Source organism: Aricia agestis, chromosome 15 (genome assembly GCF_905147365.1).
Source record: "Aricia agestis chromosome 15, ilAriAges1.1, whole genome shotgun sequence".
In the NCBI taxonomy this organism is placed as follows: Eukaryota; Metazoa; Arthropoda; class Insecta; order Lepidoptera; family Lycaenidae; genus Aricia; species Aricia agestis.
This window is the reverse complement of record NC_056420.1, coordinates 9284579-9308599: the sequence shown is the minus strand read 5'-3', so window position 1 is coordinate 9308599 and position 24021 is coordinate 9284579. Positions and strand designations below refer to the sequence as shown.

The following is a 24021-nucleotide window of genomic DNA, read 5'->3' as shown; positions in this document are numbered from 1 at the left end:
TAACGTTGACGTTAAAGGTACGCTGTACAACAGATTAGCTGTCTTTATTTTGGCTCTTAATGCGTAATCATGAGCATTCTTTGTTTACAATGTTTCAATGACATCTTCTTACCTTCAGCATGATAGCATTCTCCACGCACAGCTCATCTGTAGGTAACGCATTAGCCTGCCAACGCAGCCGCTCGTCCGGGTTACTGAGGTATTCCGTCCGCGCGATGTCCGCGCGGAACTTGATATTTGCCGCTGCCAGGTGGCTCGTCCACGTCGCGAACAGGTTTTGACGGTACTGTTGAGAAAGTACGTTTATTAGGTTTAATAATATTTAGTGGAGGAATATAAAATAAATTGATGTTTCATGCTCTATACTCTATAGCATGCTGTAAAGATTCTGAAAATAAGTATTTTAGAATGTAGTTCTCACGCTATCTAGACGCTAACTAGGTGTAAAGACATAATATAATACCACTATACGACTTGGTTTTGCCTTTACGCTAAGAGTAAGGACGTCTCCAAATATTACAACTTGGAACGAAAGTAAACTGAGTGTGTGCGCTCGATGACTCTAAGTAATATGCATAGTTGAGCGATGCTACGCAGACTATATATTCTTTTTTTATATAAAACTAGCTGTTGCCCGCGACTTCGTCCGCGTCAACATAGTATAGAACCAAAGATGGATCGTCCGCTAACAAATATGAAAAAAGTAAAATATAACCTCCTCCTTTTTGGAAGTCGGTTAAAAAGTAGCCTAAGTTACACCTTACTATATCGGCATCTACCAAAAAAAGTCCAGGCAAAATAGCTCCAGCCGTTTCAGAGATTAGCCGGAACAAACAGACAGACAGACAGACAGACAGACATACAGACAAAGATTGTAAAAAAATGTTTTGGTGTATGTATCGTATATATAGATTCATATGTATGTAGCAAAAAACGGTTCTTTCAATATTACAAACAGACACTCCAATTTTATTTATATGTATAGATGTATAGATATAGATGTATAGATAAGGTGGCAAACGAGCAAACGGGTCACCTAATGGAAAGCAACTACCGTCGCCCATGGACGCTCGCAACATTAGAAGAGCTGCAGGTGCATTGTTTATCTTATATCAATAGTTTCTTGTTGGTACTCACGTGCTGGTCGAAGTATCCACCGTACGCGATGAACGCAGCGGACAGTAGCACGTCACCGACGATGGTGCTCATTTGCGAGCGGAACGTCTCTGAGCTCGACTCCCATCGCTCGCGCTCGATTACTAAGCTCTTGAGCAGCGCTATGGACCTATCCACCTAGAACATAAGAGTGCTTTTGCATTGACTTTTATGTAACAATCATTAATTATATCGAAAAGAAAGGCATTGAGCAGCCGATGTATAATTGCTATAGACCTGAGCATCTTGATACTAGAGAATATAAGAATCATTTTACATTGCTTTTAGTTGCGTAGACTTTGAACAGACGAATCGCTAAATTATAATAGATTCTGACCAGTGTTATCCGCCCGCATTTCTCGAATCAATGTAAATTCGAAGGCTATTTGACTTTTGGATGTCATTACAAAGGAATGATCATAAAGTTGATTAATATACCCAGCGGAATAGAGCAACAATCTCGAGCTGTCAAACGAAACCGAAATTGGTTACTTCTGTGTATAAAAATATGTGTACGTATACACTTACACAAGCATGATTGAACATGATTTGTATGAGATTAAATTGTCAACGTGCGGCACGTGCCGACTGGACGTCAAAAAGAGTGCTGCTGTCATGTATCACACGTCTCTTTTTACCACGCAGTGTTACTGATAGTGACATCTCTCTTGCTCAGGGCTTTGTTTCTCTATTCCGCTAGGTATATTAACTTTATTGGAATTATATGAACGGTATCGATTAGGAATGTCATTGCTTACCTTAGCTTGTACATTCTCGAGGTCAGCCTTTATAGCCTGGGCTTGGCTGATGAGCTGGGCATACTCCTCCTTGTACGAGGCAATGGATTTCTCCAACTGCGCTATGAGCTCCCGAACCTCATCACCAGCTTTTACATTGTGTTGCGCCTGATCTTCGAGCGCCTTCAGTTCGTTACGTAACGGCTCCACACGTTTCAACATGTCGGCGTATTCAATCTGGAAATTGATTTGTTTAGCTAACTTTCTAGGGTGCAATTCTTGTTTCTCGAATCGGGACTCGATAAGGCTGCAGCCTCAAACGACTTGTTTGAGGCCATGATCTAAGGCTGTCAAGCTCATGTCAATCGATATGATGCACGCGTGAGCGAGACAGACTTATTTTATAGGAATAAAAATAGGAGATATAAGAATTACGTCCATGTTTACGAACTGTATTAATTAAATGATTGTACTCAGTATTACCTGTGCGATCGCCCATTTGACCATAGGACCGCAGGCCATACTGGCTCGGTTCACTTTCTCGAAGTTGTAGTCGGGGTTACTCAAGTACCGACTCTTCATCTTCTCTCTCACATCGTCACTGGCCAAAAATACAAGTGATTAATATCTCTATCGCGGTCACCGAATCGAACCAAACCATATCATTGTGACAATAATTTCATGCAAAACTACTGATCATAAAACGTCACTTAACACAGCAAACTTAAAATTTAAAGACTCAAAATAAAAACCATAGATAGCAAACGAACAAAACCAAAAATTATGATAAAGCAAATAAAAAATCCATCATCTGTGAACCGGGAAACATCCTCATATACCAAAGATGACATTATTTATTGGCAAATACATTCATGCAATCTTACAACTGTTTGTGAACTATATTTTAAGTCCCATATATTGTAATAATATAAATACAAATCACACCTGAAATCAAACCTTATTAGTAATTATTGTAAATAAATGATTCGGAGTTCTATCGTTAGTAGTGAGTTCCTGTTAGTACAAAAATTGTATTAGATGGATGTTAATAATATTTCTCCTCATGAATATAGCCATCGATCATCCAACGACCAACACAAAACACATACACATGCTTTCTAAATCCATTTATCATACAATCCTATAAAAAGTTTAACTTCATGACATTATAAAAAAATGCACAAGAGTTGTTATAATAATTTCTCAAATTCAATAAACAGTATTCTTACACAAATGGGAATTGTTTTGTTTAGTTGTAAGAGTTGCTGTTGCACACAAAATCTACAAAATGTTCCTTGTTTACAAGGTCTACATTAAGTAGAAGATGACATTTGAATCCTAACTCACATCAAACGCATGCAGCACATACATAAATGCAAATATACAGCATGCAAAGCAAGCCCAAAGCCGACATCACCAACACATACTCCAATCAAAATTGTTGTCTTATAGAACCGCTTCTTTGTTTGCAAAAGACACATATTAAAAAATAAGTTGTAACTTAACAATAACTATAATTTATTTCCTTAAAATTTAAATGTAATTTAAACGTTTCGAAATGTTTAGAAACATCCAAAGCGGCGGTCCTATCAGGTGACCGCAGCTCACACGCAAGGGGCGGGGTCGGGACGGGCGGGGCGGGGCGAGGGGCGGGGCAAGCGGTCAGGCGGTGCTCACGTGATGTCCTCCGTGGAGAAGTTGGAGACGATGCTGTTGATGAAGTTCTCGCGCATGATGACCGCGCGGATCGCCTTCCAGTCGGTCGCGTTCTCGCCCAGCAGCAGGCAGATCGACTCTAGCGCGACCTTCACGGTGGCGGGCGGGTTGCCCATCGCGCGCACTTCCACCAGGTGCTGCTTCTTTATAGATTTCACCGCTGTAGCCGCCACCGCCAAGCGAGACCCACACAGTACGAGAAAATGCGTTTAGCTGACGTGTCGCATGCGCCTGGCGTTATCGACGCTGTTAGTCACGATTCCGTTAGTGTACGAACGTGTCGACGTATATTAATAACAACAGTCACATATGCGAGCAAGCGTAGCGTATTTACAACGTCCTCAAACTATTCGGTAGGAAGTAAACATTCATAGTAAAAGTCGATGCTGAGGGTACGTTTCGTGGAGCTAGTTACGTATCGAGAAACACCTAGTCAGTACGATGCACTAAGTACTCTAAAATGTCTTTGCCAATAAATACACTAATTACGAGGGACGATGCTTGCTATCTACTCGATATACATGTTAAATTGAAATCGTTACATAACAGAGGTCACACGCAGCTTCTAAAGATAAACTGAAGCGTCGCCCGACCTCCGTTGCAAAAAGCGTGTACACTAACGTGATATTTTCGGTCTCGAAGTTAACTATGGTCGATATGAAGTTGTCCTTCATAACGACAGATCGAATCCCTTTCCACGTATCGCCCTTTTCACCGAGGAGGGTGCAAATCGACTCCAGAGCCATCTTCACGACGGACGGGGGATTCGCCATGGAACGAACTTCGACCAACTGCTGTTTCTTGATCGAACGCACGGCTGTCGTGTGAGAGTACCTTTAGCTTAACTGAATTCGCTACACATATTACGGTGACTGTTTTGTTCGACACATAAACGATCTAATTATTTTTCATTCAAATTAAAAATACTTAGCGATCAAAGTAACAATAATTAGAATGTTATAAGGTGACTAGTTAAAGCGTAAAAACTAGGTTACGACAAGCAAATTGTGCTAAAAGTTTTGCGATAATAGAATTGAAAAAGAAAACCAAACCGTTTTGCGCCTCGATGACAGCCGGCTCCACTTGGTCTAGGTCGGCCATGACATCTCTACGTTTAGCTTCGATTTCTTTAGTTTGTTTTTCTAGAGCAACCTATATAAAGAACAATATTTTTACAATATTATATTATTAGTAAATGAGATAGGCATTAATAACAGAAAACTATTTATGTTCAAACCTGAATTTCTTGGCTTTCCACTTTCTTCTTTTCGGCTTCCTGTTGATCTTTGACCATTTGACGTAGTTTAGCGTTAGCGGCCTCGTTCTTGGCTTGGAGTTCCTGATTATTTTTAGAAATTCAGTTAATTAGTAAAAACATATTTTACATTTTCAATATCGACGATAGTCTTTAAAGTCTGAGTGAATTTGTTATTAACATAAATGCATTTTTGTGCAGTAAAATATGTTTACCATTACCTATTACTTCCTATTGAAAGTAAAAGTGCAAAAAATTGTAACTAATGATTTCTAACCTGCGATTTGACGGCGAGACTCTTTTGCATTTCCTCGACTTGCTCCACAGTCTCGGCGATCTTTCCCAAGCCGACGTTCAAATGCAGTTGTTGCTCCTCCAAATCCGCTCGTTTTTCAGAATAGAGCTTGACCATTTGTTGGATGAAGTCCAAGTAGTGTCTAGAATAAAATTAACGATTTTGTTTAGTTAGCACTTAAATGCACTTTATAAACTAAAATAAACACTCAAGAAATGCAGCTTATTTTTGTAATACTCTAACGTAAATATTCTGATGATATGAGTAATGATTATTTTTTTACTCATTGAACTGTCACTACAATATACAATGTGATTTAGACATGTACCCATTACTAATAAATATATCTGAACAATGGATAAACGATGCAATATTTTGTCAAACATTAGGAAAGGTGCTTGATAGACAAGGCCATAACATTTATGCAACACTTTCATCAATAAGGGACACAAGGTACAAATATAGAATGTTACTTTAACATACCTGGGCGTAATGGCCATGGTGCGGTTCGCGCGTTTAGCCAATCGCGCGTTCGCACGGTGCAGCGTCTGATGCACGTACACGCACGCGTTGACTACGGCGTCGCGTTGGCCCGGGCGAGCGGATATCTCGCCGCAAGTGGCGGGGAAGTCCGCTGGTGGGACGTAATCGGAGGAGTCCAGGTCCATACGCGACGTGAACTCTTTGCCCACCTGTTGAAGTACGATATTGTATTATTATTTATTCATTACAATTTATTACTGTATCTTTTAGGTTAGAAATAAGTTATGGTAGCGCTGCTGGGTTGTAGTCAGAGCTGCATCTGTCTAAGTAATTAAAAGTATAGTTCCTTTTGATTAAACAACTATGGTATGTTTCAATTCAACAGGAAATATTGTTATTACTTATTACTATTGTTGTTGACTACGTCCATTTAATAAAACAGAGTTATTATAACTATTAACTCATCAATCCCTAAGCGGCAGCCGGCTACCGCATAACAATTGAAAATCTATTGTGTCTGCGATACCCACGATGGAGGTGCTACACGATAGGATATGAGGAGCCCCAAAGTCTCTGACAAAGCGTTGGTCAAGATAAAGCCTCAGAGCAGTCAGCTAAGGATAAATACATATTTACGAATTCAGAAAAGTCTTACTTGGAAAAGCGCTCCATCGCTCCAATCACCGAACCAATTGAGTACGCATCTGTTGAAGAGAGCGGGCGACGTCGCGGCGCGGTCCTTCAGGCCCTCGGACGACGGGTTCATCGTAAACACCACATGCAGGTTTCGCATCACCTGACCAGTGAACCTGGGGGATAATACAAGTTATATAATTTGGCCCAATTTTTTTACCCTACTGGTATTTTTGGTCATACCATATAGCACGAGATACGACATACTTTGTGAATTTATACGACCACACTTCAGTGTTGTATTACGTCATAATATGTGTCTACGGAACTCCTAAAAGTTGTATCCTGACAGTTAAAACAGAGTATAAAAGTATAAAACTTAAAAAAGAGTTATTTTAATGAACGAAACTTGATCATGTTTATGCGGATCTTACCATTTATAAAGTTCGTCGTTGGAATCTAGCATCAAGCCCTCCCTCTGAGCGCCCTCTTTGCACTGAGTCATAAGAGCCGCAAACTCATCACCTTCAAATAGACCGGGTACCTAAACAGACAATAAAACATTACGCACGGTTCATGTCAATGTTTAAAAAAAAATAAACATTGTCATTAATAATTTGTGATAAGATTCTACATTGTGTTTTTTTTTACCAAACAGTGCATTACATTAAGGCCTGTATTTTTGGTCAGTACTCAAGATGCATCTCGGTCTCAAGACACGGTTCGGGTTCTGTGATTGGTTGGCTGTCAAAATTTGGACCAGTAACAGAGCCGAACCGCGTCTTAAGACCGGGTCGCATCTTAAGTACTGACCAAAAATACGGGTCTAAGAGACACTGAAATTATGATTGAAAGTTCTATTCTTACCTCTCCATTAGCCAGCAGCGTGTTCATTCTCTCGAGGAATCCGCTGTCGAGGACGTTGGACTCGTCGAGTATAAACGCCACCTTCTCGTCGCGACAGCCGGCGCGGCGTAGCACCGAACGGAGGTCTTCGTCGAAATCGGCGCCCGTGTATTTATTGTGCACCTAAATTATGCAAAAATTATAAAACATCCTGGAGTTTTCAATGAAACAATGGTGTAATATACAGGGTGCAATTAAACCTTCCTGCCAAATTTTTTCCAAGGCTTGGGTATCATTAGGAGAGACCATTTGACCAAAAAAATTGAGTGTTATATTTTTTATCAACATATTTTATCCCATTTTAAATCATTGCAGAACGGTCACCCGCAGCGCGAGGTAATGAGAGGGGGAAACGCGGGGGAGGCGCGCGCGCGGGGTCACATCACGCGCGGGCGACGCGTCGTGTCCATTAATTGTAGTGTTTTTTAGGATAAATTTCGGAAGCTATTTCTCAACATTTTAGTACTGAGTGATTATAAAAGAAAAAATACGTCTATTTTTATTTTTAACAAGGATCAATATATCAAAATTTGGCAGGAAGGTTTAATTGCACCCTGTATACACAGAAAATTATTATAGGTAAACAATTTTACTAATAATATGGGTAGGACTAATCGTAATTCTATATCATTGTTGCAAAACTGTTGCATTTCAGATATCGTAAAACGACAACCTGTCAAATGAAATAATTTAAAACATCGATGTTGTCAGTTTGTGTATAAAATTCTGCTGAAATGTTGACCAGATGAATAGTGAAACTTGAAACGTGAACTTTGAAAACTCTTTCAAAGCATTGCACGATTCACGCAATATTTCTTACCTTAATCTGGAAAATGCTGAGTCCGTTCATCCAGGCGACGAATCGACTGAGCGTGGTCTTGCCGGCGCCGGAGACACCGATCAGCAGGAGATGACCTTGAGGCTGGCGGAAGATACGGTCGATGCGGAGCACGTGGTCCAACACTTCATCAAACAACACTAGAGGCACATCTAGTTCCTCCTCGTAGAATACCTAGATACGATATAAGTTGATTGATTTGGGCGCATATACACCTACAAAGTGGTAAGTTCAATCGATTAAGACGATATTGAAAAAATTATAAGACTGACGTAGTCGGTGATACTATGTCTAATTTAAGAATGAACACTTATAGAATATGACGAAAAAATTCGTACCTTTAGCCTGGCTTTCACGTATTCTCTGAGTTGATCTCTCTGGACTGGTACATAGTCCTTGCTGAGCCAGTTACTGTATAGAATGGGTCGAGCGAGCGCCTGTTCTCTGTTGATGCCTAATAACAAACAGAGAAGTTATTACATACGAAATATCTGTGAACATGTTTTAATGACGTGATTTTCTTTTCGAAGAGCCTGAATAAAATCTAAATTAAATCAATATTAAACAATTTATGGAAGTTGTAATGTATAGTTTAATAATTAAATAATCTATACAGTGCCTTCTTGACTTGAAAAAAGTGCCTGAAGATAGAGTAAAAACTAGTGGTGTACCTGGGAAGAACCTCATAGCCACGTTATCAATGTTCTCATCGGTCCACTGCCGCTCGGAGTCTTCAACAAGTCTGTCCTGGAACAGACGAAGTGCCTCGTGCGCCCACAGCCTGACCAGTCCTTCGACGCTCAAGTTATCTAGCGGCCTGGAAAAAAGTAGATTTAATAACAATGGAATATGTTGTATGATGAAGTAAGTCTCTTTATTGTTATTCTACTAATTTTTTATACAGAGCAGAGCGGATCTGAAAATATTACTGTGCGTGTTACTTACACATTCATTTCAGCATTCACAACCAACTTGATGGATTGGATTTATTGAACATGCTTCAATGCAGAATATTCTTAAATGTTTAAGTTTTTAAAACCACAACCTCTTGTTTTAATCATAATACGGTCAGTATATTAAATATGTTACACAAAATATTTTAGAACATCATGTTATATGTTATAAAATATTTTGTTGTATATCATATGTATACATTTTGTACTTATACATGTTGACTTTTTTTTTTATTAATTTATTTAAGGTCGTTTTCAACATCAAGGTCATTAAACGACCACCTTAAATACAAATAATTTTAGTTCAAATACATTTATACATACATACATACATGTTGACTTTTATTCATGTATGATAATGTTTATTACCTGATGGCCTCGCATATACCGCGCACCCATCTCGTCATCTCACGCGGCGAGTACACGTAGTGCGGCTGCATGTCCTGCGTGAATCGCTCCTGCGACGCCAGATACAACCGCACCATAGCTTGCGTGAGCGGTTCCGCGTAGCCACGCAACGCGGGCTGCATACGCAGCATTGCACGCGTGAATGTACCGTAGATCTGCAAATAAAACAATGTTAATAACCTGGTGCTACACACAGATGGCGATGTTTTTGTTGATTGATGGATTTTACAGACTCAACTTATGAATTTTGCAGTCACAAGCTTAATTCAATTTACTACAAGAAAAAAGTAAAATATTTAATATGCAGTAAAAAAAATTAGTATGGCATAAAACAGAAAGCCTTAATAAACTTCAAAACAAAAGTCGTAAACACCAAGGACTATGCAGCGGACAAATCAAGAGTATTATACCTGTTCGAGCGACGTCTCTCCGGGGTAGTCGACGTATATGACGGGAACGTGGCGCAGTAAACGGTGCGATAGTGGCTTGCGGCCGGGGTCGGTGGGCGGGTTGCACGCTCCCACGAATTGGATACGCTCGAGATGCACCCATGAGTGATCTGAACACAATTTTTAATATTGTTTAATTTCTCTTATTTTTTAAAATATGTTTTCACATCCAAATATTTTATAATGCTTCTTTTTGAAAATATTGAAACAAAGTTAGAAATAAACAAATGTCGATTAAATGCTTACAACATTTTAAAACCTACAATCGTCACTTAACAATGGCTTATAAAGAAGACTACATAAAATTATTAGTCGTAAAAGCTTCGTAGAAATCAATAATTACCACTTGCTCTGTAGAATCCTTTATGTTCGAGTAGCTGTCGGAGGAAGGAGATGACTCTCTGCGTGCCGTACTGATCCATGTCCGGCAAGTTGATCTCGTCGCAGAATAATACTAGCCATTTGCCCAGCTATGTAAGAGAAAATAAAATTAATACAGATATACAGTATTTATAAGGTAAACCCAAAATGATTTAGTCTTCCCCCTTTTTTCAGATTTACCCGTTATATATTTAAAAATATTTTAGTATTCCTTTCGAATTGAAATAAGCTAATATCATTAATGATTAACAACTTGTATCACGCAATATTAAAAACCATACATTTTTGATTTTAGACAAGCAAGTTAGGTCGCTAAGTACTCGGATACAGTATCTGGCAAAGTATCACAAGTTCCGGCTCTATATCAGCACTGTACTAATATTGTTTAAATTCGTCATATCTAGATTCCAGTGGCTGTACTTACATAAACATGGTTCATCCAGGTCAGCATTTTGTATGTATCAATATAAAGCAACACATGCAGTTTTTTAAATACCTGCACTGGCGCCAGCACGACGCCATTAGGAGTCTTGCGGTACTCGCAGTAGTGGTCGAAAGTCTTGAGGAGCAGCTCGGGCGTGGTGGCGGACGAAAAGTTGAGGCCCACTACCTCCATGTCTGGCAGGGCTCGCAGCGCCGAGAACAGCGTCATCGTTTTACCCGAACCCGGCGGACCGCAGAGGACTAGGAAGTTGGTTTATATTTTAATGATTTGATGATGAGAGAAAAGAAGTACATGCTTTAAAAAACTGGCATATTAATGTATTTGGATTATTTGTGAACCTCTTAATTTGGATAATATGTTGAGTTGTGTAAATTCATACAGTGACCTATTTTTAGTATCTATTTATCTCTTACTGAAGCACAAAATATTGCTATAACACTCCTATCGTGACCCTGTGGAAACGTAATGCAAACGATGAGGACAAGCAGATATGATCTACCAGCTCTGCGACCACACTGCATATTAATTGATATGTCAAATTAACAGTATACACTATACAGAATTAGTGAAAATAGCACTGGTGTAGCGGTGTAAGGCGCAGTTATGTTTTCCTCATTAATGTGTAGATTGCAGTAGCTCCATCTGTGTGTGTGTGTGTGTGTGTGTGTGTGTGTGTGTGTGTCTGTGCGTATAGCGTACTAACACATTTCTCCTCATTTGTCAAATTTAGTTGCATCTCTTTCTCTCTGCCTGTGTACTTACCGAGAGGCTTATGCTCAGCCAACCACGTGTATAACAAGGCCTCGTGTCGCACGGTATCGAGTGTTGGCACGACCACATCGGGCGCCGCAACCTTATGGGTCTCCACCTCGATCTGCGGCACCTTCGCCGACCACGGCACCCATTCGCCGGTCATTGATACCTGTCGACATATTCATCGATTAATGAAAGAAACGACTAAGCTAATATGTGTGAGTGAGAAAAAAATATCAGTGCGAGCAAGACAAAAGATTAAGTGACATTTATTGTCTTTAAGTGATTCTTACACTTATTATATAGTATATACGTCATATTATCTAATTTTTGTTATTTGATCACCAAAAACGTATTTATACAAGGTGTAACAAAAATAAGTGATAATACTTTAGGGTGTGTACGTGTTCCTTGTAGAGAGTTTACTGTGAAAGTAGCAGCGCTGAAAGACCAAAAAATTTTTTCACTTTTGTATGGGCAAGGGTCCGAGCGTCACGAGTTTCCCCATACAAAAGTGAAAAAATTTTTTGGTCTTTCAGCGCTGCTACTTTCACAGTGAACTCTCTCCAAGGAACACGTACACACCCTAAAGTATTATCACTTATTTTTGTTACACCCTGTATACTTTATTACTACTAAAATTTAATTTAACATAAAAAACATCCATAATGGGATCTGTACAAATTGTAGGTGCACTTAATGAGTGCGAAAATTACCTCAAAATCGATTATGTGCTGGTTAGGTCCGCAGTTAGGTAGCTGCATTGTGCTCGCTGATCTTATGAAGTCACCCAACTCATTACGATCCTGTAAGAAAATATTAGATGTATTGCTTATTGAAATACCCTACAAATGCAACATCACTTTCACGCAAATCTTATTTACACCTTTTTATATTAAAAGCTAAAAGTGTTATACTATGTTTATGTGTGCATTTAACTGTTTACCTTTAACTTAGCGTCACCCGCGAACGACCACAGCAGGGAATACACGAGCCATTTCGGTACGTAGGCCTCTAACTGTTCGTTCGTGATCGGGAAGTCGGGGTGTTGGCGGTTGTATGCCAGGATGTTCCTAATTACATAAATCTCGATTAACAAATAGAACATTGAATATTCGAATTTAAAGAGCAACACTGAGAATAACAAAGCTAATAAAAATAAACGATGGTTAACTACTATGTCAAGTGTCCTACATCCTAGCTATTCCGCCTTCTAGTTTTGTCTTTGTCATTCTAAGAATTTCTGTCCAACAAGATAGTATTTTTGTGCCCCGCAATAAAATATCTTACCTGACACCACGGTTAAGCATAGAGTGTAGCGACGAGAGCGCACGATGGCGGGTGAAGTCCATAATATGGTCTAGGGACACGGCGCGCTCCAAACACTTGACTACCAGACCGTCTCCGTAGAACAGCGGTTGGAGAATCGCGGCTACATCGCGTTGCGTCTAAGAAAAAAAAAAACAAAGGCAAAAAATTAGACTCGTCATTTTAAAATTTGAATGCAAATATTGTATCGACTAAAATACTGCTAAAGAGTGACTGCATAGAGTTATATTACCTGAATGTTCTTTTTAAAACAGACTTTAGAATCACCCTTTAGCATTAGTATGATTTGTAATCATAATCAGTTGAATGTGATTCCTAACCACATCACTTTTTATATCATGCATTAACCTGAATGTTTAAAAATAAATAAGCAAATGTCTATTATAGCAGAAATGTTTATTACCTGTAACGCTGGTGACAGTATGTTCTCAACAGCATTTTGATCCCCGCCCGCAGTGGGAGCCGCCATCACAATACTGAACGAGTCTTCTTCTCCGTCCTCCAATGGGATATTCCTCAGTCTGGTGGAGAAAAATGAAGGTAAGGTAATAAATAAACAAAATGTTAAATATCTACCATGCTCTATGGTTTTTTTTTTATTTTTTTTTTCTTGTTCCCCCTTACATGATAAGGGACAATTACTACATTTATTTATTTACTACATGTGCGTTTTAAATAGTTTTACATGTCCTAGTTGTTTACATTTATATATTTGTGTATTTTTTTAAGACATTAATCTTTTACATTTTTTACACTTGGTTTTTACTATCAACAATTATTTCCTTTCAATATATCTTTCTTTGCTATTACAACTTTTTACTTTGTCTTATTAGTTATTACCTATAAAATTTACATTATAATTTTTATTTCATACTTATACATTTACAATATATTTTACATGTATAATAATTTTACATTCAGTTTGCACATTTTATGATTACAATATTTAGTACATGGTACATTCTTCCTTATCTTATAGGTCTTGGTTCGAGCGAACATCAGTAATTTATGGTTTCAGCACATATTCATATATATTAATTATTGCATCACATTCAGCCGGTGTGGCCGATTCGACGTAGAAGTACTGATGATTTGATACATAAATGTAGAGCCGTTATGTTATATACAAATGTTCTTAATACTATTAGGCTATTTTATTTAATACTATTGGTTTACATTATTAATACTATTTGACTATTATAGGAATACATAACTTAATACAATAATACAATATATTACAATAATGTTTCTACTTCTGCTTTATTTGCTACATCAAATAAATGCTAAGTAAAGAGATATAATTTTTTTTTTTTTTATAAATACATATTGCTACATTGCTATGATTGCCGCTGTAAATTCACTATTTACTACAAACAATACAATTAATTATTTTGAACACTTAACTGGCTCTACATTTATGTTAACAGCTGTACTGCGACGGTATCGTAGTATCGTCACGTGTGCGTTCGTAGAGCCATGTACGTTCCACGAACGCATCGTCTGCAGGATCATACGACACCGCCGCATGCGCTATACCTTCCCATTTTCGCCTAATCGGGCACTCCGAACTGAACGCGCCATGGTTTGCTTTTAAATTATTCTTATTACAATTAATGCAGCATGGCTCAGTACCCGCCTCGAAACCCTCACACTGTGATTTGTGGTGTGTTCCGGAGCAATGGCCGCACCTCACTTCCGCAGCAATATCGGCGCAGAATCGCTTCCCGTGTCCGTACCCCAAACAGTGCGAGCACTGTATTAGGGGGGACTGGTCGGCGACCCGCACCCTCTGCATATCAATGTATGCGCGGCCTTCTCTAGTGAGGCACAGCCATATCTCCGGAGAAACCTCCAGCACGACGTGCTCAGTATGGGCATCCTTACCACGCTTTCGATATTTGACCCTTATCCTGTGCTCATCCCCATCCAGGATATGCTGTATGAGGTGCTTATTCTGAACACGGATTGCGTCACAAATGTCGTTGTCCGTGTTCGACTTCAGCACCCCATACAGAATAACCTGGGGGTCCTTATTTTTCACTATTTCCACTTCTAGCTTATCCCTTGCACATATCTCTATCTTTTTTCTTACTTCGTCTCTCTCTTTTCTGTCCCTAAAGCCTATTATCACCTTCCTCCCTTTCCCTTTTCGTATCCTTTCTACTTTTATACCCTCCTTTCTTGCCTCTATTATTTTGCCTACACTATCCACTATCTCTTGTCCTGTCATTTCGTTTTCTTTGTCCGTCACCGCTAAGGAGTGGACGGTTATGGGCCTCGGCTCCGACGGTAGGGTTTTTACTCCCCCCGCCGCCGCCTTGACGGCATAACTCTCACTACCTTAGAAGTATCCTTTCTTGTTTCCTGCTCTACCTCATCATTTGCTTTATTAACGAACATCTTAATCTGCTCTTCTGCAAGTTCCTTTATATTGTCTGTCCTATCATGTATTTCAAATTTTAGCCTATGGTACATTTGTAATATTAACTCCTTGCTATCGCAATTAGTAGTATTCCCTTCGTTTGTTTCTATTTTACATTGTACTTCCGAATCCTTTATAATTCCTTTTCCTTTTCCTATCGATTCCCTCCTTACTAATCGCTCTATGTCACCTATTTTTCCTTCCAGTTTTTCCAGATTATCTGCTAAACCTGACCTCAAGTCTCCTCTCATATTACTGTTCTGGTTTAGCAGATAGATACTGTTTTTAACTATCCCGCTTACCTCTGCCAGAAGGGCCTCAGCGGAATCTGTTCGTTTCTGCAATATAGGGCTGCTTTGTTGGTAACTCTGCAGGACCTCAAGGGAGGGCTTGCCCTTTGTCTTTTTCGGTTTTGCACCCATCTTAGGCGTATGTACCATGGCCATTTTGCTTGTTTTATTGTTTTAGTTTAGTTTATTTATTGGGGGAACGCGTCAGGTTATTAATATAAATGTATATCTAAAATAGTGTAGTGTTTTATTTTAATATGTGTATATAATTATAAATTTCTATGTATAATAAGTGGTTTAAAATTATTATTAAAATGTAAATATTAATAGTAGTCCCAATAGGGGAATTTTTGTCAATTATAATATAAAAATAATAAGTTATTTTCAATAAAATCTGCTTTAAAACACTACCCTAATTACACTAAATCTTATTCTAGTCGGTTGTCCCAATAGGGTACAGCCGGTCAATAAAACTCTAGTTAAACTAAAATATTAAATATGAGACTAAATACCTGAGCAAGTAGTTCTCGAAGATCATTTCCGTGGTTAGCACGTCTTGTGAGAACCACACCATGCCACAGCGAGACACGGTGGCAAGCGTCGCGTATTTCAGATCTTGAACCTGATGACAAAAAATTTTGGTTTTAGTGGTGATACACAAATTAGAAATCTTTCCAAGAGGTATATAGAGTAGCCGGGTCTTTGTCCGTCAATATCTCTGGACGTTTCCGAAACGCGTACGTTGGGCGGCAGCGAGTGTTCTCCACCCACTCCGGGTCCACGTCGCCGTCGAATATGATCCATACGTGATGATGCTAGAATGTTCTAGAACACACCTCGAACATGACGCGCACGTTGGGCGGCAGCGACAGTCGCTCGCCGTTGGGCAGCGTCAGCAGCTTGTTGTCGTCCAGAACGGAGTTGAGGTTCTCCACCCACTCCGGGTCCACGTCGCCGTCAAATATGATCCATTGACGCTTGTTGATCTCGCCGCGGACGTTGTCGATGATTTTTCTACGAAATATTTGTTTATTTATAATTATAATTTAATTTGATAACTAACAATAGGTAGCAAGACTTGTAGGAATACAACACAGAAGTTGTTTTGATATAATTTTCGCAAGGTTGTGGCAAATGTTCGAGTCAAGTAAGTCATAAGACAAGTCCGCTAAGAAGTTGATAAATGACACCGACATGACGCTTTACATGATAAACGTACTCAACTAAAATAAAGTACCAACCTTAGCACATGCGTAAAGAGACCGTCCGTCCATTCTCGGGTGTTGGGATCCAGCACACCATACAGGGTTTCCTTGGACATGGCCTTCGGGTCGATAACATGAGCCACGCCCTCTACTCCTTCGAAACTATAGAAACACAGAAATTTAATTTAAATAAACGAAATAGTGACATGATTATGAGTCACATAATGAGGAGATTATACAAAAAAGTATACAAACCGTTCCAATGCCTTCAACAAGACGCGCCAAGCAGTAGATTTGCCACTGCCTGATGGACCGACCATCATAAGTCCATGGTTCAACTTGCAGATTTGGTACAGTTGGAGCACCTGTATTCATAATATTCCATTAAAACAATACTGTCTACTTAAATTAGAAATGTAGAAGGAAGAATTAAAAGCTTGGCCTTTAAGAAATAATAAAGAATTTTTAACAGGTATTTAGCGTACCTAAATCATGCAAACATGTTCATAATATCCCAATTGAACAGTAAATTGCGCATAGACGCATGGTTAATAGCTCGCTCGCGCCTTTACATTTGTGACCAAATCGTTGACAGCAAATCAGCACGCATTTTGCGTACACAACAATTATGCGTCGCGTCTATACGCAACTGCCGGAGGAGCTACTAAGTTTGAGTCCAATAAATACAAATACTCGTACTTATTTCATCATTAATGTCCATCGGTGCTGTGTGACGTCAGTGACTTATTTTTTGAAAGTGAAAATGAATATAATGAAAAAATGGCTGTGGAGCGAAAGAAAGAGAAAATAAAAAAGTGCGACACTTTGCAAACAAGACATTTGAAGCTATACATAAGTGAACGTAGATTAAGATTATTTGTGTTAGTGAAGTTAGTATTGTATTAATCAACCCATACCAAACAATTGTTAGTTAAATACAATAAAGTTCACCAATGTAACTTCACTTTACCAGCATTATTTATCAATCTATGTATTTTTGTTTGCGACAAAACTACAGTTTTCGAAACGTTAGCAACAAATCCACGAAATTCTACAACATGCCCCCAGTATATTCCCATACAAATGAAGACCATGTAAGACTATAGACAGTTTTGACAATATAATCCATCCAATTTGAGAAGGTGGGAGAGTGTTCGCGCACACGTACACACTGACCTTCTCTATCCACGTGCTGTGCTGCGCGCGCGACGCCGCTGTACGCCGCTAGCGCCGTAGCGGTTAGCATGGAAACGTATTGCATTCACTCACGGACCGACCACCGTGTATGCATGCATGGACTGTGCTTTACAACTAACTAATCTTACTCATTTACTAACCCGTAATAAAAAAAAACAACGTAAGTGATAACCAGAAACCAAATAATATAGCCAATTACATACTACTAAAATTATCTCCAATAAAAAACACATTTTTTTTTCAGTGGCGACAAGACTAAACTTTTTGTTAGACTTTTTAAAGACAGTCGTAAAGTACAGTCCGTGTTATAAACTTAAATTAAATTTAATAAGCAAATGTTATAAATGTTATTTTAATCCAATCAGTTAATGATTAATATAAATATTAATGGCATAATATATGTATATATCTTATTCACTCCATCACCGATTATGACACGTCAAAAAAACTCGTGTTCGATGGTCAATGACGGTAAATCGTGCTAGGTTGCGATTAATTGTTAAATTGTTTAGAATGGGTTTGTAAAATACCTTTTCCATCCATGTGTTGCCGTGTTCGTCTCCCTCACCACAAACGAGGAATTCCTCCGCGCAAACTGCTCGAATTTCGTTCTTCAAGCCTTTACGAAATAAATGATTTTGAGAAAGTGACATAATAAGATTTATCTTTATGTTAGTATTTTAATTTTCTGTCCATGACCCCTAACCAATTTGATGTCAGCGTACATGAGTGCCGTGCTTTGTGAACACGTATCTTTTAATTTTAATGGCTTATGCTTCAAATGTGCGACTTAGTTACACAAACTTTATTATATTCCACGCGTTAATTTTGAAAAGTAGATCGATAGATCGAGAAGTAGTCTCTATCTCACTCTAACTAGCAATATTTTTGACATACCCTCGGATTTGGCGCAAAGTATATCAACATTCTACTTCCTCTAACTCACCGGTCATCTCAGCCCGAGTATACCCCACGTTGGGGAACACGTCGTTAAGCAGCGAGAACAGCAGCGGTATGTCCTCTGCCACGAGTTTGGGCACCATCGTCTCGCACACCGACTGAATGAGGATGTCTTGTTCGGGCAGGGACTCGGCTATCGACGCCTCGTCCGGTACTTCGGTTCCACGCTCGATGAGGTTTTCCTAGGGATAAATATATCAATAAGTCGTTGCATTATAAAATTATGAAATAAATAAACGTAGTATCACAAAGTCAGATTGATACAAATTGCGTACAGCAAATATAAAAAGATACAAGACTCATGGCCGAATTCACAAACTATCTAGTAAAATCTAGTCACATCAGTAGTAATTCATTCACATCTTTTAGATTTACCAGGTGACCCGTTTGCTCGTTTGCCCCCTTATTTCATAAAAAAAGCTAGTCAGTGGTAAGCATCACTGAAGATTCGGTGTTTGAAAAAAATAAGATGCAAAATTAGTATGTGTCGTCATAAAGTTAAAAATTACCTTAATCTTCTGTATGCGGTCTCGTTTCACGTTACCGGCGGACACTAGCACAGACTTGAGCGCACGCAGACCGAAGTCGTAGTGGGATTGGTTGGACAGTTGTTCGTCACATAATCTGTTAAAAATTAACAAAAAAAGTTTAATAATTGCAATTAGATTGCTTACATAAAAGTGTTCAAGCAGGATTTTGTCGTCAATTTCCATAGTCGTCTCTTTCTACGTAACAGGTACAAGCACCATGAAACTGTTTTGAGACTCTGATTGTTTGAGTCTCAAAACAGTTTCGTAGTAGGCCTACAGGGACGATACAGAAGCACGATAACATATTTTGAAGACCCTACTTGGTACTAAATAATACAATGTCAACCAAAGACTTTTCTAATCCAAACTATACTCACTTAAAGAACGGCACAATCTTGCAAGCCAGTTTCTCCGCAGTCCTGAATCCCTGGCTGAACAGCATCACTTCAGCTATGAGCTGTCTGTCCGGGGTCGTCATGGCTAAACTACGGAACAGCTTCTTCAGGTTATCGGGCAGGTTAGAGCGGCCGGCGTACCCGGGGTTCATGGTGATGAATATCGCCATGTCCTGACTCACGCGCACTTGTTTGCCCACTAGCTCGACTGTGATCGACTTAGCTAAAAGAAATAAATTAAAGTAAGCATCACGTTCAAGGAACAGGCAAGTGTTAGAGTGGAGACCACGCTTAGGCAAACGTAGTGTAGAACGTCCCGCGAGTCCGCGACACGGTGGATTGACGATTTGGAGAAAGTGGCTGGTAGCGGATGGATGAGGGCTGCCCAAGATCGAGATCGTTGGCGCTCATTGGGGGAGGCCTACGTGCTACGTTCAGTAGTGGACGGCAATAGGCTGATAATGATGATGATAATGAAGCATAACGCAAGATTTTTCCAAAAATATTAAAATTAATTTGTAATTACCATTTAAAATAAGTATTGCTATCATACTTGTATTTACATTGTAGTTATGTTTTAATATAGGAAAGTTATAAACTTGCTTTCAGTTATACCCCCATATTTAAATCAATATTTACACTGAGAAATTGCTTTACAACATATTTTTATTCTAGTTTATTTTAATGGTGAAAGTGGCGTTACAAACAAGGACTAAACTTTGTATAGCGTGTTAAAAGTGTAACCTTTTTTTACTAAAGGAGTTAAAGTTATAAACGAACCCGTATTATCTCCCTCCTGGTGGCTCTTCAGCGCCTCTTGTATGGTCTGCACCTGTTGCGACACGGCGGACAACATCCTCTCCTCCAGACGATTGAACTCGTCGAAGCAACCCCATGCTCCTACCTATAGTCATATACAACTTATTATAAACCCAATCTATTACTATAGCTGTCTAACATCAAGTAAATATCATCAAATCAAAACTGGAGATACAACATGTCTAAATTTTTTTGGTTTTAACTTTTAAGTATTACTTACCTGGCAAAGACCGACGAAGATTCTGCCCATAGCTTGGAAGTCGAATGTTTCGTCGCAGTTGAACACCAGCACGAAGCGACCCAATTGATTACCCAACGCTTTCACGGACTCCGTTTTGCCGGTACCAGCCGGACCTATGAAAGAAAACAAAAGTCGTATCATCGAGCTTACAATCTAAAGAGCGGTGACGATATTTCCAACATTGTTATGTTGGAAATATCGTCACCGTATCGTATCGTGTCTGAAAATAAATTTCCTTTGCGAAGTTACTTTTATACAAAAACAAATTGCGCCAAGAGGCTTCGATTGGCCGATACTGTTGTTATATCTTTGATATTATCCAACCACAACATTATACTATAACAGTAGAGTAGTATTACTTAACCTGTTGCCTCTTGGAAAAGACTTTGAATCTCTATTTTTTATGTTTCACACCAAGACAAACATCTTACCGAACGGAGATCCTCCCAGTCTAGCCTCAAGCGCCTGCGTCATGGTGAGATAGCAGCGGTCCGTCAGGGGAGTCTGTACCAGACGGTCTTGGACTCCCAGGTACTCGAAGCCGTATAGGAATTTAGCGTTCGCCATGTGGATGGTCAGTTGTTGTAATACCTGTCAAATTGAATATTTATTAGTGCTGGTTCAGTAGTTTCATGCTGGACATGTTTACATCGATCAATGTTGGTTCAGCGCTCGTTACTTTGTCAACATACAATGCTTGTTAGAGCTATTTCCTATACAATATTCAAGTGTTATTATAACTCAAGAAACAAGAAACTAATTTCTAATAATTTCTCGACTTACGTCATTGTTCCTCGGGTCGAAGTAGAATCGCATTTCGCAGAGCCATTCGAAGGATCGCGGACTGTTTACGTCGGACGCGATCAAGCGACGGGTCACCGTACGTTTGTGGACGAATTCGTTAATCTGTAAAGCAAAATCTTATTAAATAAGGAACGGTATTTTTTTTATTAGTTACATTCGTAATCAAAATAACGGTCTATGTTATTTTGATACGTTTGCGGCGTGGTGTGTAATATAATGCTATCTCTCTCTAATGAACATAAATTTATTACGATGTTTTCTCCTACTCAGATTTTAGAATCACTATCTTGTGTAATTTGCTATCTATCTATTGCAATACACGTCACAACACACCAAATGCTCGAGTGGTCTGCACATGTTCAGCTCCCCACGAGCCGTCGCCCTATCTCTCTCGGTTGTATTGCCATCTCTGTCACTCACCAGATGCTCGAGGCGGCTGCTCCTGCAGCACAGAGTCGGCGATCATGTTCAGCATGTTCTCGACGTGCAACTGCACACACTTCAACCAAGAGCCACCGCCCTATATCGCTATCTCTCTCGACTGTATTGCCATATCTGTCGCTCACCAGATGCTCGAACTTGCGGCATCGCAGCGGCGGCTGCTCCTGCAGCACGTAGTCGGCGAGGATGTTCAGCATTTTCTCGATGTACAACTGCACACGCTTCAGCCAAGAGCCACCACCCTATATCGCTCTCTCTCTCGGCTGTATTGCTATCTCTGTTACTCACCAGATGTTCGAGCTTGCGGCGGCGCAGCGGCGGCTGCTCCTGCAGCACGGAGTCGGCGAGGATGTTCAGCATGTTCTCGACGTGCAACTGCACACGCTTGAGGCCCGAACCGCCCCCTGCCAGCGCCGCTTCCACGTCCTCCGACCATAGGATTTGAACTGCTAGGATCACGATCTGCGCCTGTTGGGGATAATGAATAGGATTATTGTCTGCCATTGTAGGAACTTCAATGGTGAATTTAAAGCAATTAGGGACTGAGGAGCGGATGTGATACTGCGTCTGACTATAGCAAAATACTTCACACTTTCCTACTTGGCGCCAAGTAGGCGTGCGACAAGACAATGTTGTTGTGCCCAAAAACGAAAAAAAAACAACCGCGATCTATTTTTTCTTGAATTTAGACATTACCAGAAAAAAAATATTTATATGCTTTAATTCTTCATTAATTGTTAGTTGTTACCTTAATTATTTTCAAAACTCACTTGATATTTATCACACCAATCAATAAACTTCTGCGGATCGACGTTCCCGTCCTTGAATTGTTTGACGTCAGCGACGGCGTCCTTGAGACGGCACGCCAGAGTGACGCGCATCTCGCGCTCAACCATAGACAGCCACGAGTTGATCTTCGGGTTCTCGACCGTAGACACCGGTGATGTGAAGTATACCTACAGGTAAAAAAAAATTGCAACATTTTGTATTTTATTAGGGTTGTAAGCAACATGATCCGATCCTAGAAATAAGGAAAACACTGCCTAATAAAATATGTTTGCTATAATTATTTACAAGCTTTATATCTTCATATTAAGGCCATGAAATATTATAAAGTTGAAAGTTGATCATGGCTGATGAATTACGTTATTTATTTTTTCATGCCAGAAAACTACTAAAATGGTTTACAGTTTGTCTGTAGTTTTGCAGGAATTTTAATAAGTTCTTACCTCTTCTCCCTCACGAGAGGCGATACCGTTGATGATAGTGTTGTCTTCATTAAGGATGATAGCGGCTACTCCGGCGAACATCTTCTTGAAGTGTTTCTGTAGACGCGCTATGTTCTTGCTGTTACCAATGATCTCCAAAAGATCTTCGTCACCCACAAAGTAGAATCTACAATTTTAAAAAGTCGTTGACATTAATTCTTCAGTCACTAATAACGATAACCAACATTTTAAGTCAATTTTGCTATAGCATATTATCCAAAAATACAGAAACGTTGAAATATTGTAAAAATTCAGGAAAATAAAATTAAATGGTATTAATGTCAAATCTTCACAATTAACCAATCACAACAAAGGAGTTTTAGGGAGCTGTTGTAATGTTTTCGCAATGTTACAACTTGTCAGACTTTACTTCTTTTGACTATTACATAATATAAAACATCGTACCGTGGGAAGCTACTTCTTTCACGTTCCAAGTATTCACCGAGGGCCTTCTGTATCTTGCCGAGCAGATCAGCCAGACGCTCCAACGAGCGTTGGACGCCGGGGATGTTAAGCACGTCCATTACCATTGGCGACTTGCTTACTTTCTTCATCAAGCCCAAGAACTCAGAACTGTAAAATAACAACCTAGTTATGACTCCGCACTTGCCAAACATCTACACAAACAAATATTAGAGAAAATTATTCATAAGCAGATAGTCTACGTAATTTGGTCGTTATATCGAACCAACATAATATACAGCTCGATATAA

At 39.4% G+C, this 24021-nt stretch overlaps 2 protein-coding genes across 8 annotated transcripts in view; one reads left to right on the top strand and one right to left on the bottom strand.

Moving 5' to 3' along the window:
* Positions 1-1724, top strand: part of LOC121734141 (ADAM 17-like protease) — a 31845-nt gene extending 30121 nt beyond the window's left edge. Inside the window, exon 19 of the mRNA XM_042124573.1 lies at positions 1714-1724. The gene's annotated coding sequence lies outside the window, so the exon portion shown is untranslated. The remainder of the gene's footprint in view (positions 1-1713) is intronic.
* LOC121734140 (dynein heavy chain, cytoplasmic) overlaps positions 1-24021 on the bottom strand; it is a 67331-nt gene that overhangs the window by 17705 nt on the left and 25605 nt on the right. For 2 of the 7 annotated variants that reach the window (XM_042124566.1, XM_042124568.1), the window contains 41 exons: positions 23714-23881; positions 23270-23435; positions 22811-22996; positions 22329-22508; positions 21579-21701; positions 21227-21386; positions 20775-20908; positions 20516-20639; positions 19718-19958; positions 19320-19434; positions 18797-18992; positions 18381-18469; positions 17830-17877; positions 16909-17018; positions 16690-16815; positions 16285-16462; positions 15961-16070; positions 13140-13257; positions 12698-12855; positions 12354-12480; positions 12124-12213; positions 11417-11576; positions 10706-10893; positions 10172-10298; positions 9790-9938; positions 9341-9534; positions 8690-8835; positions 8357-8472; positions 8001-8192; positions 7142-7303; positions 6709-6818; positions 6297-6450; positions 5642-5850; positions 5141-5300; positions 4846-4947; positions 4661-4760; positions 3570-3768; positions 2376-2493; positions 1914-2129; positions 1138-1293; positions 113-286 (listed from right to left, as the gene is read on the bottom strand). In XM_042124566.1, the coding sequence (XP_041980500.1) occupies positions 113-286; positions 1138-1293; positions 1914-2129; positions 2376-2493; positions 3570-3768; positions 4661-4760; positions 4846-4947; positions 5141-5300; positions 5642-5850; positions 6297-6450; positions 6709-6818; positions 7142-7303; positions 8001-8192; positions 8357-8472; positions 8690-8835; positions 9341-9534; positions 9790-9938; positions 10172-10298; positions 10706-10893; positions 11417-11576; positions 12124-12213; positions 12354-12480; positions 12698-12855; positions 13140-13257; positions 15961-16070; positions 16285-16462; positions 16690-16815; positions 16909-17018; positions 17830-17877; positions 18381-18469; positions 18797-18992; positions 19320-19434; positions 19718-19958; positions 20516-20639; positions 20775-20908; positions 21227-21386; positions 21579-21701; positions 22329-22508; positions 22811-22996; positions 23270-23435; positions 23714-23881 (6079 nt within the window). Of the gene's footprint in view, positions 1-112; positions 287-1137; positions 1294-1913; positions 2130-2375; positions 2494-3569; positions 3769-4229; positions 4426-4660; positions 4761-4845; positions 4948-5140; positions 5301-5641; positions 5851-6296; positions 6451-6708; positions 6819-7141; positions 7304-8000; positions 8193-8356; positions 8473-8689; positions 8836-9340; positions 9535-9789; positions 9939-10171; positions 10299-10705; positions 10894-11416; positions 11577-12123; positions 12214-12353; positions 12481-12697; positions 12856-13139; positions 13258-15960; positions 16071-16284; positions 16463-16689; positions 16816-16908; positions 17019-17829; positions 17878-18380; positions 18470-18796; positions 18993-19319; positions 19435-19717; positions 19959-20515; positions 20640-20774; positions 20909-21226; positions 21387-21578; positions 21702-22328; positions 22509-22810; positions 22997-23269; positions 23436-23713; positions 23882-24021 lie in introns of all 7 variants that reach the window. The other 5 variants (XM_042124570.1, XM_042124572.1, XM_042124569.1 and 2 more) reach the window with 3 other exon arrangements.